The 17,910-nt window shown below is 36.7% G+C and overlaps 1 protein-coding gene across 15 annotated transcripts in view; it reads right to left on the minus strand.

Moving 5' to 3' along the window:
* Positions 1-17,910, minus strand: part of MCTP1 (multiple C2 and transmembrane domain containing 1) — a 527,358-nt gene that overhangs the window by 224,304 nt on the left and 285,144 nt on the right. For 9 of the 15 annotated variants that reach the window (XM_059418248.1, XM_059418242.1, XM_059418244.1 and 6 more), the window contains exons 4-6: positions 13,598-13,677; positions 9,381-9,492; positions 3,964-4,011 (exon numbers count right to left, since the gene is read on the minus strand). In XM_059418248.1, coding sequence (XP_059274231.1) covers positions 3,964-4,011; positions 9,381-9,492; positions 13,598-13,677 — 240 coding nt within the window. The remainder of the gene's footprint in view (positions 1-3,963; positions 4,012-9,380; positions 9,493-13,597; positions 13,678-17,910) is intronic. The other 6 variants (XM_059418251.1, XM_059418249.1, XM_059418246.1 and 3 more) reach the window with 1 other exon arrangement.

Here is a 17,910-nt window from a genome sequence, read left to right on the forward strand (position 1 = left end):
ATCTTATCACTCGAGTACAGAATAGGGCAGCCAGTGGTTTTCTAGAGGGAGCTTAACATTTAAACAGCAGTTTCCAGCAACGAGTATACAAGACAAAACTTGTTTATCACAGACACACACACACACAGCTAGAAGAAGCACCTTTAACATTCAAGCAGTCTTTCTGGTGAGAGTTCACTTTATTCTTTTGTAGTGAGAAATGAGACAGTATTTTTAAATAGAATGGAAATTTTGAGATATCTTAATTATTGGTTGGGAAAAAAAAAAAAAACCTATTGAGTCTCATGATTGGCAATTGTTCCCTTTGGTGGTGGAGGCTGACGGTGTACGATGACTTTACCAGGTAACTTTTCTCTTCAAACATGTCCAAGAGTCTGTTGCTTTGGTGGCACCCTAGCATTAGCTCTGCTTCCAGTTAATCTTTAACTATCTTGGGGTCTACAAATGCTTTCAGTTGTGAAAAACGTTGCATCAGTCGATCTTCTTGCTAAATGTTCAGCCATAACATGTCCTTTAAATCAGTTTTTTCTGTCTGTGTGTTTCATAATAAGAAGTAATTATGGCTATAAGTTTAATTTAAGGCTAATGGAAATCTTTAATGAGTGCCCAAGATCAGTGGTCTCTTGCATAAAGTAAGTCGTAAAAATCCAAAGATCTTTTATTCACTCTTCAGTTTTAAATTTTTCTCCGTGAACACTGCGGTATTAACTTCCTGATTAACCTCTTTACCCTCTCTTATCTTTAAGTCTGATGAAGTGGAGAATAGGGAGTTTGGAACAAAGAATATAGCTCATAGAAATGCTTGTCGTATTTGTACATCAAGGAAGCATACTGGTGCCTATAAGAACCATACCTCCTTCAGCAGAATTCACTATAAGGCAGGTCCATTTCAGAAACTACTAATAAATTACAAAAATACAACAAAGAAAAGATTTTAATATAAGATTAAGTCACATAGAAGACAACTTTTGGCCTAAACCAAGACAATGGAATTACGAAGTTCTATGGTAAGAAATGAGAAAAATCATAAAATTGTCAAAGATATGGGATTCATTCCTCTTCTTTGTAGATAGTGGTTTTATAAGTTATATTTTTCCTGCATATCCTGTGTGTTAAATATTGACCAAAATATGGGAGAGTGATAGATTTCCTAAGGTTGCCATAATTCCTGATTTTTTTTTTTTTTTTGAATGGAGCCAGGAAACAGCAAGGCATTGTTATCAAATACTATTTATAGAAACATTTTATATGTTTTCTAAGCACTAATGTGCAATTTATTTTGTAGCAACAAAACCCACCATTGGGGTGTAATCCTGATGATTCAGACCTGTACCCCTGGGACAAATAGTACATTATATGTTAATTTAAAAAAACAACAACATTAGGTTGTGGAGAGGGCCACAGTAGTGGTCATGTAATCAATGTTCATCTTTGATCTTAAGTGAGTTATTGTTCTCAGCATCAACACCAACATCACCACCTTCTCCCTGATCACTGAAAGGCAACTGGAAACCAAATACTTCTATGGTATGCCATTCATAGAAACTCCACCAGCTGATGTAAAATAATAAATGCTCAACTTTCTCAGAAAGCAGAGTTTCAATGAACAAAGAATGGTAATTCCTAGAGGCAATGTTTTGAGTCAAATCAAGTAAGAACAATTAAGATAAGTCAGAAAGTCTAATCTCTTAGCTCTTGGCCATTTATCATCACCGTCTGGTTCCTAAGAATCTCCTAAAATTCCATTCTATAAGAAATGCTATACTATGAAGAAGGGGCTAAGAACATGAGGACGAGTTGAATCTCAGGGCAACACTACTCAGAATGACACACATTCACCACTGCTGCTCAAAACCACATTCTCTGGGGCACCTGGGTGGCTCAGCCAGTTAAAGCCTCTGCCTTCGGCTCAGGTCCTGATCCCAGGGTCCTGGGACTGAGCCCCACATCAGGCCCTCTGCTCTGTGGGGAGCCTGCTTCCTCCTCAATCCCTGCCTGTATCTCTGCCTACTTATGATCTCTGTATGTCAAATAAATAAAATCTTAAAAAACAAACAAACACATTCCCTGACTTAGAGCCACTGCATGCAATAAACCTTCAAGACGTAAAGCTAACTATGGGTTGGTATTTTTTCCTGTCTCTCAAAACTAATAGGCTGCATGGTTTCATTTTTCAGAGTTGAGATACTGACACAAACAAACAAAAAATCAATGATTTCCCAGAGCATAAATGTGAAAGATCTGGCAGTTACGGACCTAAATCTGTTATTTTCCTGATTTGGTTTCTAGAAATCTATTATTAGATCCACTGACTCTCTAAATGTCCCTAGATTTTTAAAATTATTATTTTATTTATTTTTTTCATCATAACAAGTGTATTCTTTAATCCCCATTCCATATTTCACTCAGCTCCCCCACCCAGCTCCCCTCTCGTAACCCTTAAGTTTGTTCTCTATAGTTAAGAGTGTGTTTCTCGGTTTGTCTCTCTCTCTCTCTTTTTTCTTCGCCCATTTGTGTTGTTTCTTCAATTCCACATAGAAGTGAGGTTATATGTTATTTGTTTCTCTCTTGACTGACTGACTTTTGTTTAACATTTTGTACTCTCTAGCTTTAAATGTGTTGTTGCAAATGGCAAGATTTCATTCATTTATATGACTGAATAATATTTGTGTGTATATATATATATATATATATACACCACATCATCTTTATTCATTTATCAATTGATAGACATTCAGACTGCTTCCATAGTTAGGCTATTGTAAATAACGTTGCTATAGACAAAGGGTGCATGTATCCTTTTGAATGAGTGTTTTTGCATTTTGGGGGTAAATATCCAGTACTGCAATTACCAGATGATAGGGTAGTCCTATTTTTAACTTTTTGAGAAACTTCCTTACTGTTTTCCATAATGGCTGCAGCAGTTTGCATTCCCACCAACAGGGCAAGAGGGTTCCTTCTCCACATTCTCATCAACACATGTTGTTTCTTGTGTACATATCTAGAAAAATGTTCCCACGGTTGATGTCAGAGACATTACTGCCTGTGTTCTCTTCAAGGATTTTTATAGTTTCAGCTCTCACAGTCAGGTCTTAAATCCATTTTGAGTTTATTTTAGTGTATGGTGAAAGAAAGTGGTCCCTAGATTTTATAACAAGGTTTCTGCTTCTTGAGCAAAGCCAACCAGCTAAGTATTGGGTTTAAGTATCCCCCTCCCAAGTTTCTTTTTCTTTTTAGATGGTTGGGTTAAGAAAGATTCAATAAAACTGGAAACAGTAGAAGAGTTTAAAAAAAAGGCGAATTTAACAAACACAGTATTACTACTAACACCTTTGCTATCTGTGAGATGTTAGAGAAGAAAGATTGGGGAATGTTAAAGATAGGAAATAAAGCAAATTATAGAAAAATAAGATTTGCTTTTTGCTCTACAATCTTAATTTCAGCTAAGAAACATATGAATTTGTTTTTGAAAGCACCATTATCTAATATTATTACAGGATAATCAGACTTCTTCATTAGTAGCTCAACTTTCTTTGAAACCAGTGAAAGAAATAAGTAGTATAAAAATATGGCCTTGATAGACCTGCAGAGCTGATTATGTTTTCATGAGATTCCACATTCTCAATCCATTTATTAGCTTTATTTTTTATTGTAGTAGTTTTTAGGCAATTACATAGCTACTAAAGATAGAATAATCAGAGAATAGCTAGATATTATTGTATAAACGTATTATAAAACGTTAAATTTTTATAAGTGGATTTTAAAAAAATGTTAGCTATGAAATAATTTAGAAAAATTTGCAAAATAAACCAACATGAAAAAAGTATATTTTTAATTTGCTAAAGGCCAAATGGGGTCAATTCATATGTTTCTTACAATCCTCTATTTTTTTTTTTTTAGCTTTAGCCAAGCAATTTGTAGGTCTAGGTTATCTAAGAGAGTGTGCAACACAAATTAACTCACTTTTATTTCACAAATTCTCCAATGAAGAAAGCTGTGGATTGAACTCTGCTAGAAAAAGAGCCAGAAAGAACTCAAACACACTATCAGACCAAAATACCATATACAGGACACACATGGATGCATGACATACTTTTGTAGGTTCAAAAACAAGACATGCATTCAAAACAGAAATGACAGCTGTGTCATGCAACTCAAGAGCATGCCCCTGCCCCCCATGAAGACTGTGGTTTCTCATACACACAATGCTGGAAACTTAAGAAAATATGTATCTCTATATATCCGTTCACATCTGAGATTTTTTTTTTTTTAAAGACTCAATGATGAGCTCAATGGAGAAGACTTTAGTATAAGCAATTTTGAAATACTATTGCTATTACTCATACTATACTCCTTAAATTGCTATAATTAGACATTGCATATTTTAGAGGCTTTCGTAGATTCAGGAGACTGCTGGGATTTTCAACTCCTTCTTCAGTTTTACTGATTTCCAGAACTGGCAATCAACACAAGGAGAAATCATTCCAACTGCATTATTCATGGCATGTATTGTCAGTATTAAGAGTGCATAAAAAAAACAAAACAACAAACACAACTCACAAGATAACTGATTTAGAAACTTGAGCACTTTGTGATGTTAAGTACTCTGTATTTCCATTTTATTCCTACTTTAGGTTCGATAGCATTTTTTTAACATTAATGTTCTATTGCCTAGTTGATTGTTAGACTTGGTCACTAGCTCTTGAAGTCATGCCTTCCATTCTCTATTTTAACACATAGAAAATATTTAGCAAAGCTTTGTAAATACAGGCACAAGCATAAACATGTGGTTCTTGGGCTTAAGTCTTAAATCCCAAAGGCTTAACATAGATTATTTCTGTTCTAATAACCCGAGAGTAGAACTCATAATTTTGGTGTGTGAGGATCAATGCAAAAATCACCCTCTTTTCCTTTCCTATATATCATGTTAATATTAAATAGAATTGTGAAGACTTTAGTAACTGATTTCTAGCCTGCATTTGAATTTTTCTAAACAAGATTTGTTCCCTGGGTAATTTGTGAAAGTTCGGCCTACCATTTTCAAGACAGAAATATGTTTTATATTTCAGACATATAAAAATTTAATTTAAAGATACATTGGATCCCTGATTGTTTTTAACTAAAAAGCTTCAAATATATTCCAGGGAAACATATGGAGCTAATACTAGACATGGTACAAAATGGAGAAAATACAGTGATATGCTTCTAATGCATTGTCATCATCAAATATCTTCATACTCAATTTCAAGCAGAAGGTCATTAATGTACTAATTTTAAGAACTCAAAAGAAAATTAAGTAAGTACTTAATATTGTTTGTGACAATCTCGGGAACTTGAATACTGAGAAGAAGAAAAAAAACCTTAAACTACCTTTTCCTGGATCTTTAAAGTGTCCCTTCAAATCCTCATAGACATTAATCTGCAACTCATTGAACAACCACTGGTACAGAAAGCTGGACTAGCTTGGAGAGCAGTTCTCAAAAGAAAGGTAATCAAAAGCAATATTTTACATATATGTAATTATATGTATTTATATGTGTGTATATATATTACACACACACATATATATATATATATTTATTAATTTTTACCAGAAGTGATAGGATAAAGGATGGAGGTGAGGTGAGGTATGTCAGGTAGGACAAGGGACAGGGAAGAAAGCCGAGACTAGAGAGAAGGTGAGCTCTGCTGGAGTTTGTATGACTGGGGCAGAGGTTACCAGTGAGGGAACACATGATGCTCATTGGAGAGCTTTAAAGTCCCTCATCAGAAATTTCCATTGAATTAGAGAAATAAATACAGGTCACTGAACTCTTAGAAGAAGAATAAAGAGGACATTATAGGGCCTGGCACAATGTTTACAGATGATCAGTCAATGTTTTTTGATACTTGTTCAGCCAACAAATGGTCCTTGTTCAGTCTCAAAATCTCATAATTAGTGTTGGTTCAAAGTTTTAGAGACTTTAATGAAATAGCTATAAAACTGCTATATAGAATAAAAGAAAAGATAAGAAAAGAGAATTTATGTCTTTTTAGAAATTTTCATCCTGTAAGCATATGCTTAGAAGCCCTGACTCAAATCTAGGACATCAGACTAGCCAGGATACTGGGGATGCCACAAGAATATCTGTAGGGGATCTTTCCTGCTTTCTCCTCTCTACGTGAGTCAGTTCACTTCTCCACAACCAGCCCCATACTCCTCGCTCTTGATCACATTCCCAAGGAGGAGCAAGTGACACCACACTGGACACCCTTCCTTCACTCCTCACGTGTGACTAGAGGTCAGGATGGTCACCAGCCAGAAGCTGGCTCTGGTTTCTGCTTCAGCTGTTGTGCTTTTCTGAGTCCTCACTAAGCTACTTGCTTCTCTGGTGAAGAAGAGAGAAGCCAGGTGAAGACAAGGCTAGTGTGGGGGTGGGGGGAAGAAGACATCCTTTTTCAGTTGCCACGGAGGGATGAATTCAGTGCTGTTTGGGACTCTGAAGGGGGAGGGCGCGAAGTAAAGCAGTGAATGAAAAAATACTTGGCAGTAAAGGCTTTTCTTTCAAAAAGCTGAGCAGTCAAAGGGACTTCAATCAAGAAAACAGCATTATGATTTCAGGAAGAACTCTTTGTTTTAAGGGTAAATGGGGCTGGAGAGAGACGATGAGGAAAACAGAAAAGGAAGAAAAGATGAACAATACCAGATTTTTGATGAGCAACTGTTTCATATAACCCACCTTTTTTCTTCCTATTCATGTTTGATAAATCACTGATGATCATTAATCAGGCTATAATACTTTTAAAGGATGTTTTTCTAATTAGAAAGACATTGTGTTGAAATAATAAATTTGAGCAACTGTGGAGATTGAAAGATTTTTACAGGAATTGTTAAAGGACAAATAATGCTGGAAACCACTTTGCCTGTGCTAATAATCTGACGACTCATTTCCGTGCAATTCAGGACAACTTAGCAGCTTCATCTTGGTTCTAACTTGATCTCTCAAGCCTCAGTTTGATGTTAGAGCACTTAATAAATATCCCTTTTCTGCAAGAATTCAACAGACCCTCCATCACCAAATCACCCAAATAACTATACCAGTCACCATATCCTTCTACTTTACAGTCATGTTGCCAGTTGGGATGGTTTGGGAGACATAAGATCTCAGGCACTTAGGTATTTTCATTTATAAAGTGCTATTTTTCATTAAAAGAGCAAAGAATCTCAAAATAAGATTCTGTCACTAAGTTTTGTTGATTTTTCCTCTTATACATAAACCTGCTGATTTCTTTCCATCTCTACCTCGAACAATCCTAATCCAAACCTCTATCATCTTCCAGCAGGATTTTGGCAATAGTTGGTCCTAACTGATCTCAATGTATCCATTCTCACCCTTTCATCTGTTTTCCACAATGTAGCTACACAGCTATTTTCAAAAGGTGAAAATGATTATGCCACTTCTGATTTATAGACCCCCCCCTTGCTCTTCGGGGAATGACAACAAACCTTAACATGGCCTACAGTCCCTACACAGTCGGTATCCCCTTTCCACTGTCATCACATGTCATGATCTCCCACACTCTCCTTTGCCTCCACCTTTCCTAAGCTCCAGGAATTTTTCAGTTCCTGGAGTGCGACCTATTTTCTCTAGCCACAGGATCTTTGCACACACAGTTTCCTCTGCTTGAATACTCTCCTTCCCTGGTTTTTGTCTTATTAACTCCTGTTCACACTTCAGACCTCAAGTCCCATTTGACTTCCTTAGAGAATTCCTGTTTCCCTAACTAGACCAAATTCTATTGTATTATCTTAACAGCAACACACACCTCTCTTTCACTGAACTCAAAACAGTCGTCACTATAAATTTCCTTCAGTAATTATTTTATCCCTAAGTTCTCCACTGGATAGAAGTTCTATTGTCTCACAAGGGAATTGCATAGAACCTGGCTTACAGTAGGCTTTGGCCAATACTAGGATTATTTAGATTAAGCAATAAACAATAAAATTCAATAAAATATGAATAAACACAATTTATTCCTATGTATGGATTGGCCAGCTAGGATATACTCCTTGGCCTGTCCTGGGTGATGTATTGTGCTATACTTACTCCTTGTGCTGTATAATATATTCTGGATTGGTGACTTCTACAACGATGGGCTTCCATTTCTAAATGGAATTTTAATTTCTGTAAAAGAGTTTCCTTACCTACCCTTCCATTGGCACATGTGGGCCTGTGCATATGCACACTCACATGCATTTTGTTTATGGTGCTAAGTTCTCACAGTAGGTTTTGGTAGTACTTGTTAAAAAAGAGAAATTTATACCTCACTGAATTAAGCATGGATAGTTAAACCATACTTAACAAATACAGTATATGAATATGGGTGCTCGTTGCTTAATTTTTGGAAAGGATAGAAAAAATATTTGTTGAAAGGGTGAATTTTTCAATGAGTTTAAAACAGTTCCAAATTTAAAGTTGGGATTCACTATTTTAATCTACAACCTAGGGGAAAATGTCAATAACACCTTTCCGGCAGACGACACACACCGACTTTAATCATGCATCACTTTAAGACAACAATACACACATTGCTGAAATAGGGTACTTGGACTTGCCAAAAAAATTATGTTTACTCCTCAAATGTGTTCTAACCAAAACTAGTGGGAGCAGCTCCCAGTACATGAAAGCGCACGGAGTCTAACAGATAATCTCCAGCAAATTGTGGCAGGAAGTGCACTGGCAAGCATACCCGTGCAGGTCGAACCTGATGTTTTTTAATGTCACTTAACATGCTGGAGTAATTGGCGCCTCTGTATCCCTTGTCAGTTTCTCACAGCAGCATGGTGTGCAAGGAAGTACAGACAGCCAGTGCTGGAAAATGTGTAACACCGACATGGAAACCCATCAAGAAGATGAAACGTATTCACTTATCATTCAGCAAACAAATACCAGAATGCAGAAACTCTATTATAATTTCACCTCATTTTTCTTTGTTATGGTACACCAGACAATACGGTCAAAACAGTAGAGTCTGGATACCTCCGTGTGGAATTCCAAATATTCAATTCAGTAGCAAATGTATTCCCTGAATGAATGCTACCATTTGCCTGCAACGTAACATGTCTGAAATTCGGAAATGAAATTATAATAAAAATTGCAAACGTGTCCCTTATTTACAACAAGAGGTTCCGATCTGGAGCACAGAACAGGAAACTTGAGTCGAAAAAGATGTAAAATGCAGGGACTAAGGAATACCCAGGATACTTACGGAAACAAAGAACAGGCCCGACTTTCATACGCAGCTTCTCTTTATTATCACCTCTGGGTTCAAAGAAGACCCATGACATTTCACCAAGTGAGAGCAAGAAAGCACTCCTACAAGGCTGTGGGGCAACTTACCACATCCCTGTGTTCTCCTTCTTTAGGGGTAAGGATGACGGAGAGCAAAATGATTCCAAGGTAATGATCAGGATAATGGGGATCTTTCAATGTTAGGGTCACATCTGTGGGCCTATGATATAAAATATTAAGATTGTGAGCAGTCATTAAATGGATAGGCCAAAAATATATTTTATATTGACAATTTATTATATTAATATTTTGCATTTTTAAAAATTAATATATAATGTATTATTAGCCCCAGAGGTACAGGTCTGTGAATTGCCAGGTTTACACACTTCACAGCACTCACCATAGCACATACCTTCCCCAATGTCCATAACCCCAACACCCTCTCCCCACTCCCCTCCCGCCGGCCCCCCTCAGTTTGTTTTGTGAGATTAAGAGTCTCTTATGGTTGGTCTCCCTCCCAATCCCATCTTGTTTCATTTATTCTTTTCCTACCCCCCAAACCCCCCACGTTGCCTCTCAACTTTCTCATATCAGGGAGATCATATGATAGACAATTTATCATTTTAAAAAGAAAGCCAATTGTGTTTTCTTTACTTTTCCGGTATAACTTCTGTTGCTATTGAAATATCATTAAATCACTAACTTATCCAATCAATTGTAGATCAAATGGAAATACTTGGGTTCACTGCAGATGTCTCAGTCCTGCCTGGGGTTCTAGAAGGCTGGGAAACTATAACAGTATTGAGAAATCCACAAGTCCTTTTTTTTTTTTTTTTTTTTTTTTTTAAGGATCTCTAAACACACAGAAAGCAAAGCCACTATTTTCTATAAATTTGAGACTAAAAAGTAAGTGAGGGTCATTTACAGACCACTCCATGATTTAGAGTGAATGGATGAATGGGAAAAAAGGAAAGGATAAAATATAACTCGCCTAATATACATCATAGACATAATTTTTATTTTTTTATGTTTTTAACAGACTCCATTGTTTAAAATGCTTCTATATATTTTGGCTATTTAAACCTATGTCTAAACAATTTTTAGGTTTAGAAACATGAGGAAATCCATTGTTAGTGGATCCAGAGTTAGCGCATACTTAGAAAGCTTTAGAATCATGTATGTCTGAGGAAGAGATTATGAATTACTCGGTATTACCCAAATTCACTTTTACAAATAATACAACACACACATTCAACTGACAATGGGTAGGTAATATCTTATTTCCATATTTCAGTTAAACAAATATTTCAGTTTTAACAAATGCATGTTAAGTTTTATAGTATATATGTGTATATGATATATACATAAATATATTTTATATAGAATTTGATTTGGTTCATTTTGTTAAGCAAACAGGGGTTCTTGCACTCTGTAAACTCAAGGGATTGTGGAATATTCAATACAAACTTAAATCTTTAAATGTTGTCAAATTAGGCATGTTCCCTTACTTGTTCGATCACTTGTTCTTTTCATTCACAAAACATGTATTAAGCACATATGAAATACCACACACTGTGCTAAGCTCTGGGTAAAAAACAGATGTCAAGATCAAAGATAACGTTATCTTCAGGGGGCTTAACAATTAATAAATGATACAGTTGGAGCCTAGTTTTGGGGAGGGCTTGGTGGGAAAAGCTGGTCCAAATAAGAATTTTCAATTCTGTCGGCACATCAGAATTCATTGGGGAGCTTTTAAAAAGTGTCTATTCCCTAATTCTACCCATGATGACCCTGGTTCGATAGATAAAAGGTGGGATGTGGAAATTTATATTGTTTGCAAAGCTCTTGAGTGATTTTCCCATACAACCAGGATTGAGAAACACAGATACTTTTTATTGCTAAGATGAAATACTAGGAGACTCTTTCACATGATGCTTAGTTTTTACCAAGTCAAGGGATAATGTCATGAGAAAAAATGAACAGTTTTCTGACGTCAGAGGTTTTAACTGAAACATGAAAAATTAGACTGATAATACACATTATAATAGTTGTGATCCAAATTGCTTCATGATCAATTTAGTTACAACTGATCACTGTGGTTTGACAATTTGTTCCTTTTATCTTAAGAAATTCATGTTAAGCATTATAAAAGATATGTACATATTATACATACATATATATTTTTATATGGGGTTACAATTTTATTTGATTCATTTCCCTGTAATGAATACATATAAATTTAATAGAAACAACTTCATTACATTTTTATAATGATTACACAATAAAAGATTTAAGAACATTTGCAATTGTTTTATGATGATTATCTATTATTTTTTTCTTTTCTTTTCTTTTTTTTAAGATTTTATTTATTTATTTGAGAAAGAGAGAGAGCTTGAGAGGGGAGAAGGTCAGAGGGAGAAGTAGACTCCCCATGGAGCTGGGAGCCCAATGTGGGACTCCATTGTGGGACTCCAGGATCATGACCTGAACAGAAGGCAGTCGCTTAACCAACTGAGCCGCCCTGATTATCTATTATTTTCTTTTAATGTAAAACCTTAATGCATTATATAGTAAGATAAGTATTTATATGGCTACTACCATTATCCATTTATCTGCACCCAGGGACTACTGATTTATACATAGAATGTAATGGTATATACCAGCTAGTGATTTTAAAAAGTAGTTTGTTTAGAACTTTTTGTTTAAAGAGTAGGATGTTTATGTGGTTTTGAGAGGAAGGAATGGTTAAAATACAAAAAATAAGTAATGTGTCAAAATAAACACAAAATGCTTATATATAATCTCTTTTTTATTTTCTTAATCATCTCATATTTTTTTCCATTTAAAGTTATTTTTCACCAGTGATTTATCTTTAACAGAGAACAAGGGAAATTTATGAATTGAACTGATTGGAATTTACGAGTTGAATCTGTAATTCAATCCAGCAATTTGCATATCCTTTAGCAGAAGTCCACAGAAAAAATAACTGTGGCCTTTATAAAAGAACACCACAGTCCATTCTAGTTGGAACTCAGTTTTCATGATGATGGACTACATAAAAAAACCATCTAACACACGTCCTTCCACTGCGGTGAGGGAGGGAAGTCAGCAATCACTAGGCCTGTCATTAGCTCAGCCCACAGGAAGCTGTAGGTTGAAGTGGAGGACGTGCAGGAGGTACAGAGAAGTCTGCTCTTTTGTCCAGCCCATGACAAAAATGACTATTGGAAGTCATTTGTCAGAATAAGGTGTCGGCGTGCTCAAACGTAGTTGACTGTAATAGATAAGGGGATTCTACTGTTTCTATTTCATTTGCTCTTAACATATAAAATAGCCATCCGGTCTATTACTCTGCTTTCTGGCTTTCCATGACTCCTGCCACATGATGTACATAATCAACTAAAACATCTTAAAACCATCAAAGATCTCACAGCTTCCTATGCAATCTATCCCAGCACTGCTTGACCCTTTTAAGACATATTTTTTCCCTTTCTAGTAATAATTCAAAGCTCCCAGTTGAAATGTATTTTTTAAAAACATAAGCCCAGGGTCGCCTAGGTGGCTCAGTGGGTTGAAGCCTCTGCCTTCAGTTCAGGTCATGATCTCAGGGTCCTGGGATCGAGCCCCGCATCAGGCTCTCTGCTCGGCAGGAAGCCTGTTTTCTGCCTCTCTGCCTACTTGTGATCTCTGTCTGTCAAATAAATAAATAAAACCTTTAAAAAAAAAAACATAAGCCCATAATTAGGTATGAGGAATGACTAATATTAGTAATAATTATATAACTTTACAAATAGTCAAGCAATGATGAACTAATCTGAGAAGATACAACTAATCTTCCTCCATGTTTGAGGCACTCTTAGATAACCTAGGATTACCAGTGATAGCAAAATTAGAGTGTACATGGGCTCAGGTGATAAGGGAGTGGCTGGTTTTGAAGCAAGGTACACGTTTTATTTCTTATACGGTGGCCTGATTCTTAAATTAATAATTTTGAATAACATGGATAATCTGCTTTACGTCCCACTACACCCATACCAGTTGTGTGAAAAGTAAGGGATGTGTCTTTTATCTTTATTGTTGGGAGACAAAGCAGGTGTCCAAGAATTTTTCTCCTGAATAATGGTTGTTGAATGAGAGAATCAAAGAAGATGCTAGTATTTCCACTGGGTAGATAAGAAAGATGAACTTGAAAAAGACTGGCTAGCATGAGGCTCACAACAACAAATGAGAGAACAGTGACTAGATAACAGATCTGCTGACATTTTCTATTACACAGGCCTAGCTTCCCAACAAGAAGTAGCAATATTATAAAGGTTCAAAGTTACCTGTTCAACTCCAATTGTGTGAGATCCAGAAACGCCGAGCCCATAAAGTCATCCTGTAGTCCAAAATCATAGTCAAATACCTAAGAAGCCAAAGAGACAAGGCAATTATTAGAACTAATTCTATATAAGCTCTAAATAAAAATATCTTGATTATAAAATACTGGTTGTCTATGTCACCAAGACCAATGAAACTTCTTAATATTTTTAAAAATCACTTTGCTTGAAATGTTAGGGTCTTGCAAAACATACAAAGGAAACTACCTTTAACTTTGTACTTAAAATTGCTGTTTTATATCAAATAGAACTTTAAGGAAGATGAAAAATGAAATCAAATAAATATAGCAAATCATCAAAAATCTGAGGAATACAGGCTTAGAATATTTCCCCATATTATTAGCATTACTGAAAGGAAAACTAAGTTGGTATGAAAGTCAACAAATACGTCTTCTCTAGTGGGTTACTGGTGATGAGACTATGGTTCTAATCGCTGTATTTTTCAGGTCACTGAAGATAAATTCTGTGTTATTATAGGAAAATGCTGTTTTAAATATACAAATAAGTAAAAATTGAGATGTTGTTATTAAAGCAGTTTGTAAAGTTATATTAAGGCTAAGTCAAATTAAGTTTTTATCATCACAAGCAAGGCTAGGAAATAATATTAACAAAACTACCAACAACAAACAGAAAGGAAAAGAGAGAATGCTACTTCTTCCTTCTTACAAAACTATTGATCCAGTATCTTCTCTATGCCTTTCACGTTTCTTATTCACCCTATGATGAATAGGGTGAATAAGAAAGCAGTGTCCCTGATCTCTTGGGACCTGCATTTAGGAGCTGAGATGGTTCATTAAAACCCAAACAGATATATACAGGTCAGTGAGGAGTGCTGTGGACACACATGTCTAAGGGGGTGTGTTGGGAGCTGCTATTTTAGACTGGAAGTCCAGGAAGGCCTTTTGGAGGAAATATGCATGAAGAGACTGGAATAATGAGAAGGATTAAGCCAGTTTGGGAAGATCACTCCCAGGCAGAAGAAAGAGCAGTTGAATAGCATACTCAAGAGTTCTCCAGAAGCCAGGGCGGTTGAAGCCCACTGAGAAAGATGGAGAGGGAAAGAAGCCTGGAGAAGACTGCTGAGGGCAAGGTCAGTTAGGGCCGTGTGCAAAAAACTCTAAGTAAATGAGAGTTGGCTAACTTCCAACCATTGTTAATTTTCTTTACTCAGTCATCCCTTCTGCCAATATTGATCAAGTATTAATAATGTACAAGATAATACGCTTGGCACTGTGTCAGCAGTGGTGAGCAAAGCTGACACCGTGGAGGCTTACAGTTTAGTGAGGGAGATAGAGGCTAAATAAGGAAGGGCACAGGGGATACATAATTACAAATTGTGGTAAGGGTTGTAAAGAACAGAGTGTGAAAAGAATAAAAATAACAATAGAGAGCAGGGAAAACTTAAGGTGGAGAAAAGACATAAAGTTGGGGGCTGTGCTTTCTGACCTTTTCTTTCTTTCTTTTTTTTTTTTTTTTAAGATTTTATTTATTTATTTGACAGAGGCCTGATATGGAGCTTGATGTGGGGCTCGATGTGGGGCTCGATGTGGGGCTCTATCCCAGGACCCCGGGATCATGAGGCTTTAACACTCTGAGCCACCCAGGCGCCCTCTTCCTAACCTTTTCATATAGAAAGTCTTTGGAATCCATAGCCTAGCATTCCTGAGCCCAAATCAGCATGACTGGCCTCAACAGTTAGAAAGTTTGAAGGAGAGGGAACAGTATGTACATAGCCCTGAATGACTGTTTTTTTTTTTCTCTAGAATAAGTAGAGTTTGAGTTAAGCAAACTTACTATGTAAAAAAATTGATATATAAACAGAAAGATAAACACTTTGCATTACAAAAGGATTCTTATATTGGAAGAGCCCCAAGGGGATTTATTTAAGTGATAAGTTCCCCTAATATCTTCTAAATTATTCAATTTATAGTCATTTGATTTACACACAACCTTTCAGGAGTACATTTGTTATAGACAGCACAGTTCTCCTGTAATAAATATTCTCCTTGATCAATTGCACTTCTGAGCTCTAGTCATCGGCTCAGTGGCGTATCACATGAGTATATTACAACATCAACAGGCAAAGGACATGTCAGTATTTGCAAGTGGCTGCAGAAGGGTATTTTACAATAAAAGAATTACACTAATGATTAAATATATTCCTCTTACACAACCTCTTCTAACCGTACCACCCTAAGGCTTAAAATCTTGGGGACCCTAGTGGTAATCAATGAGACCATCTGGGCTACATCTAGACATGAAGTCTGGAGTAGTCTGGAGACAGTGAAGTGGAGAGCTGAGAATCCAGTGCCTTGACTAGAAGAGACAGCCCAGCCGAGTGATGGGATATTCAAACTCTCTTTACTCTCATGGTGAAAGTCTTTCTCACAGCAATAATGCTAGGTGCTTCCTTAAGTTCTCTTATTACTTAGCAAGGGCATACATATGGGAAAGAACAGAACCACCAGAATCCATTCATTAATGAAGTTATTAGCTATGCTACTTGGTTCTAAGCTCCATAAATTGCTTGTCAGAAGGAGCATCGCTGTAGGGGGAGTTTCAGAAATACAGAGCACAGAGAAGAGATAAAATAGGGAAACATACTCCCACTGCAATAAGAACACGCACAATTAACACTGATTAATGTTTATTCAATATTTGCTATCCTGTTAGGCACTGCTATTCGTTAAGCACATTGCGGAAATTTTTTTTCAAGATTTTATTTACTTACTAGTCAGAGAGAGAGTGAGAACACAAGCAGGGGGAGCAGCAGGCAGAGGGAGAAGCAGGCTCCCCACTGAACAAGGACTCCCCCCCCCTCACCAAACTGATGTGGGACTCCATCCCAGGACCCTAGGATCATGACAGGAGCTAAAGGCAGACACTTAATCAACGGAGCCACCCAGGTGTCCCCGTTACGGAGACTTAAAAATTTATGTCTTACACAACTCAGTGAACAGGGTATCGTGTCCATTTTTCAGATGAGGAATCCAAAGCTTGGAAAAGTTTATATTACTTCCCCCCAGAACTCAGCACTTAGAAGAGGTCAGATTCAGATTCTATTGTGTGGGATGTTTTGTTCAGAACAGAACATATTGAAATTTAACAAAAATGATTTAGCCACCCACTGTGCGTGAAGGCTTGTGAATTCATACCTAAACAGTTTTGATGGGATCCTTGCTTTGATGGAACCTCCCCTGGGAGAAGAGGAATCCTTAAGAAACATTAGATAACAGTTGCTTGGGCTCAGTTAACAACTCTCTTCATTCTCATGCAAGTTTAGAACAACGCGTGCTTCATTCTAATCGACAAATTTATTTAACATCTTGATTCAATCATCTTCCCAGAAAAATTGCATCTGGAAGCACACAAGCTAAGATGTTTTGGGATATAAGTAACAGAAACCTTGTCTCCCACAAATGGGATTTTGTTAGTTTGGATGACTGAAACGCCCATAGGTGCTTAAGACTTCAGCGGAGTTATTAACTGTCAGCTCAAAAGCTTCATAAATTTATTCATTTATGAAGTTACTTGAGAAATATTTGGTCGGCATCTACAATGTGCCAAATAGTATTCTAGGCACTGAATATGGCGGTGAATGGGACAAAGTCTCTGATTTCTTGGGGCTTACAAATGGGGGACATAGACAATAAACAATTGCACGTTAGGTAGTAGTAAATGTCATGGAGGAAAATATCTCAGGGTATGGTAGTGATGGGAAGTGCTATTTACAGAAGATGCTTAGGAGGACAATCAGAGAGAGTAGCATTCGAATAAAGAGGCATAGTGGGAATAGGATGTGGAAAAGGGGGCACCTGGGTGGCTCAGTGGGTTAAACCTCTGCCTTTGGCTCAGGTCATGATCTCAGGGTCCTGGGATCAAGCCCCACACTGGGATCTCTACTCAGTGGGGAGCCTGCTTCCCCCTCTCTCTCTGCCTGCCTCTCTGCCTACTTGTGATCTCTCTCTCTTTGTCAAATAAATAAATACAATCTTTTTTTTTTTTTTTTAAAAAGGATATGGAGAAGGATCTAAATCACATAGTATAACCCAAGATGTAAGATTCTACTCAAGTATGTCCATAACTCATTTTCATGTCCAGGAAGCTTCAAAATAATCATTTCACTATACAAGAATAATTAAACTCTGAATTATAGGATTGACATTGTAAAACAAAGAAAATGAAATTTAACCATGGCCACAGCAATTAGTCAACTTTAGTGGAATAAAGACGCTTATGTGTCATAATTGCTGGGTGGA

The sequence above is a fragment of the Mustela nigripes genome, chromosome 12 (assembly GCF_022355385.1).
Source record: "Mustela nigripes isolate SB6536 chromosome 12, MUSNIG.SB6536, whole genome shotgun sequence".
Classification (NCBI taxonomy): Eukaryota; Metazoa; Chordata; class Mammalia; order Carnivora; family Mustelidae; genus Mustela; species Mustela nigripes.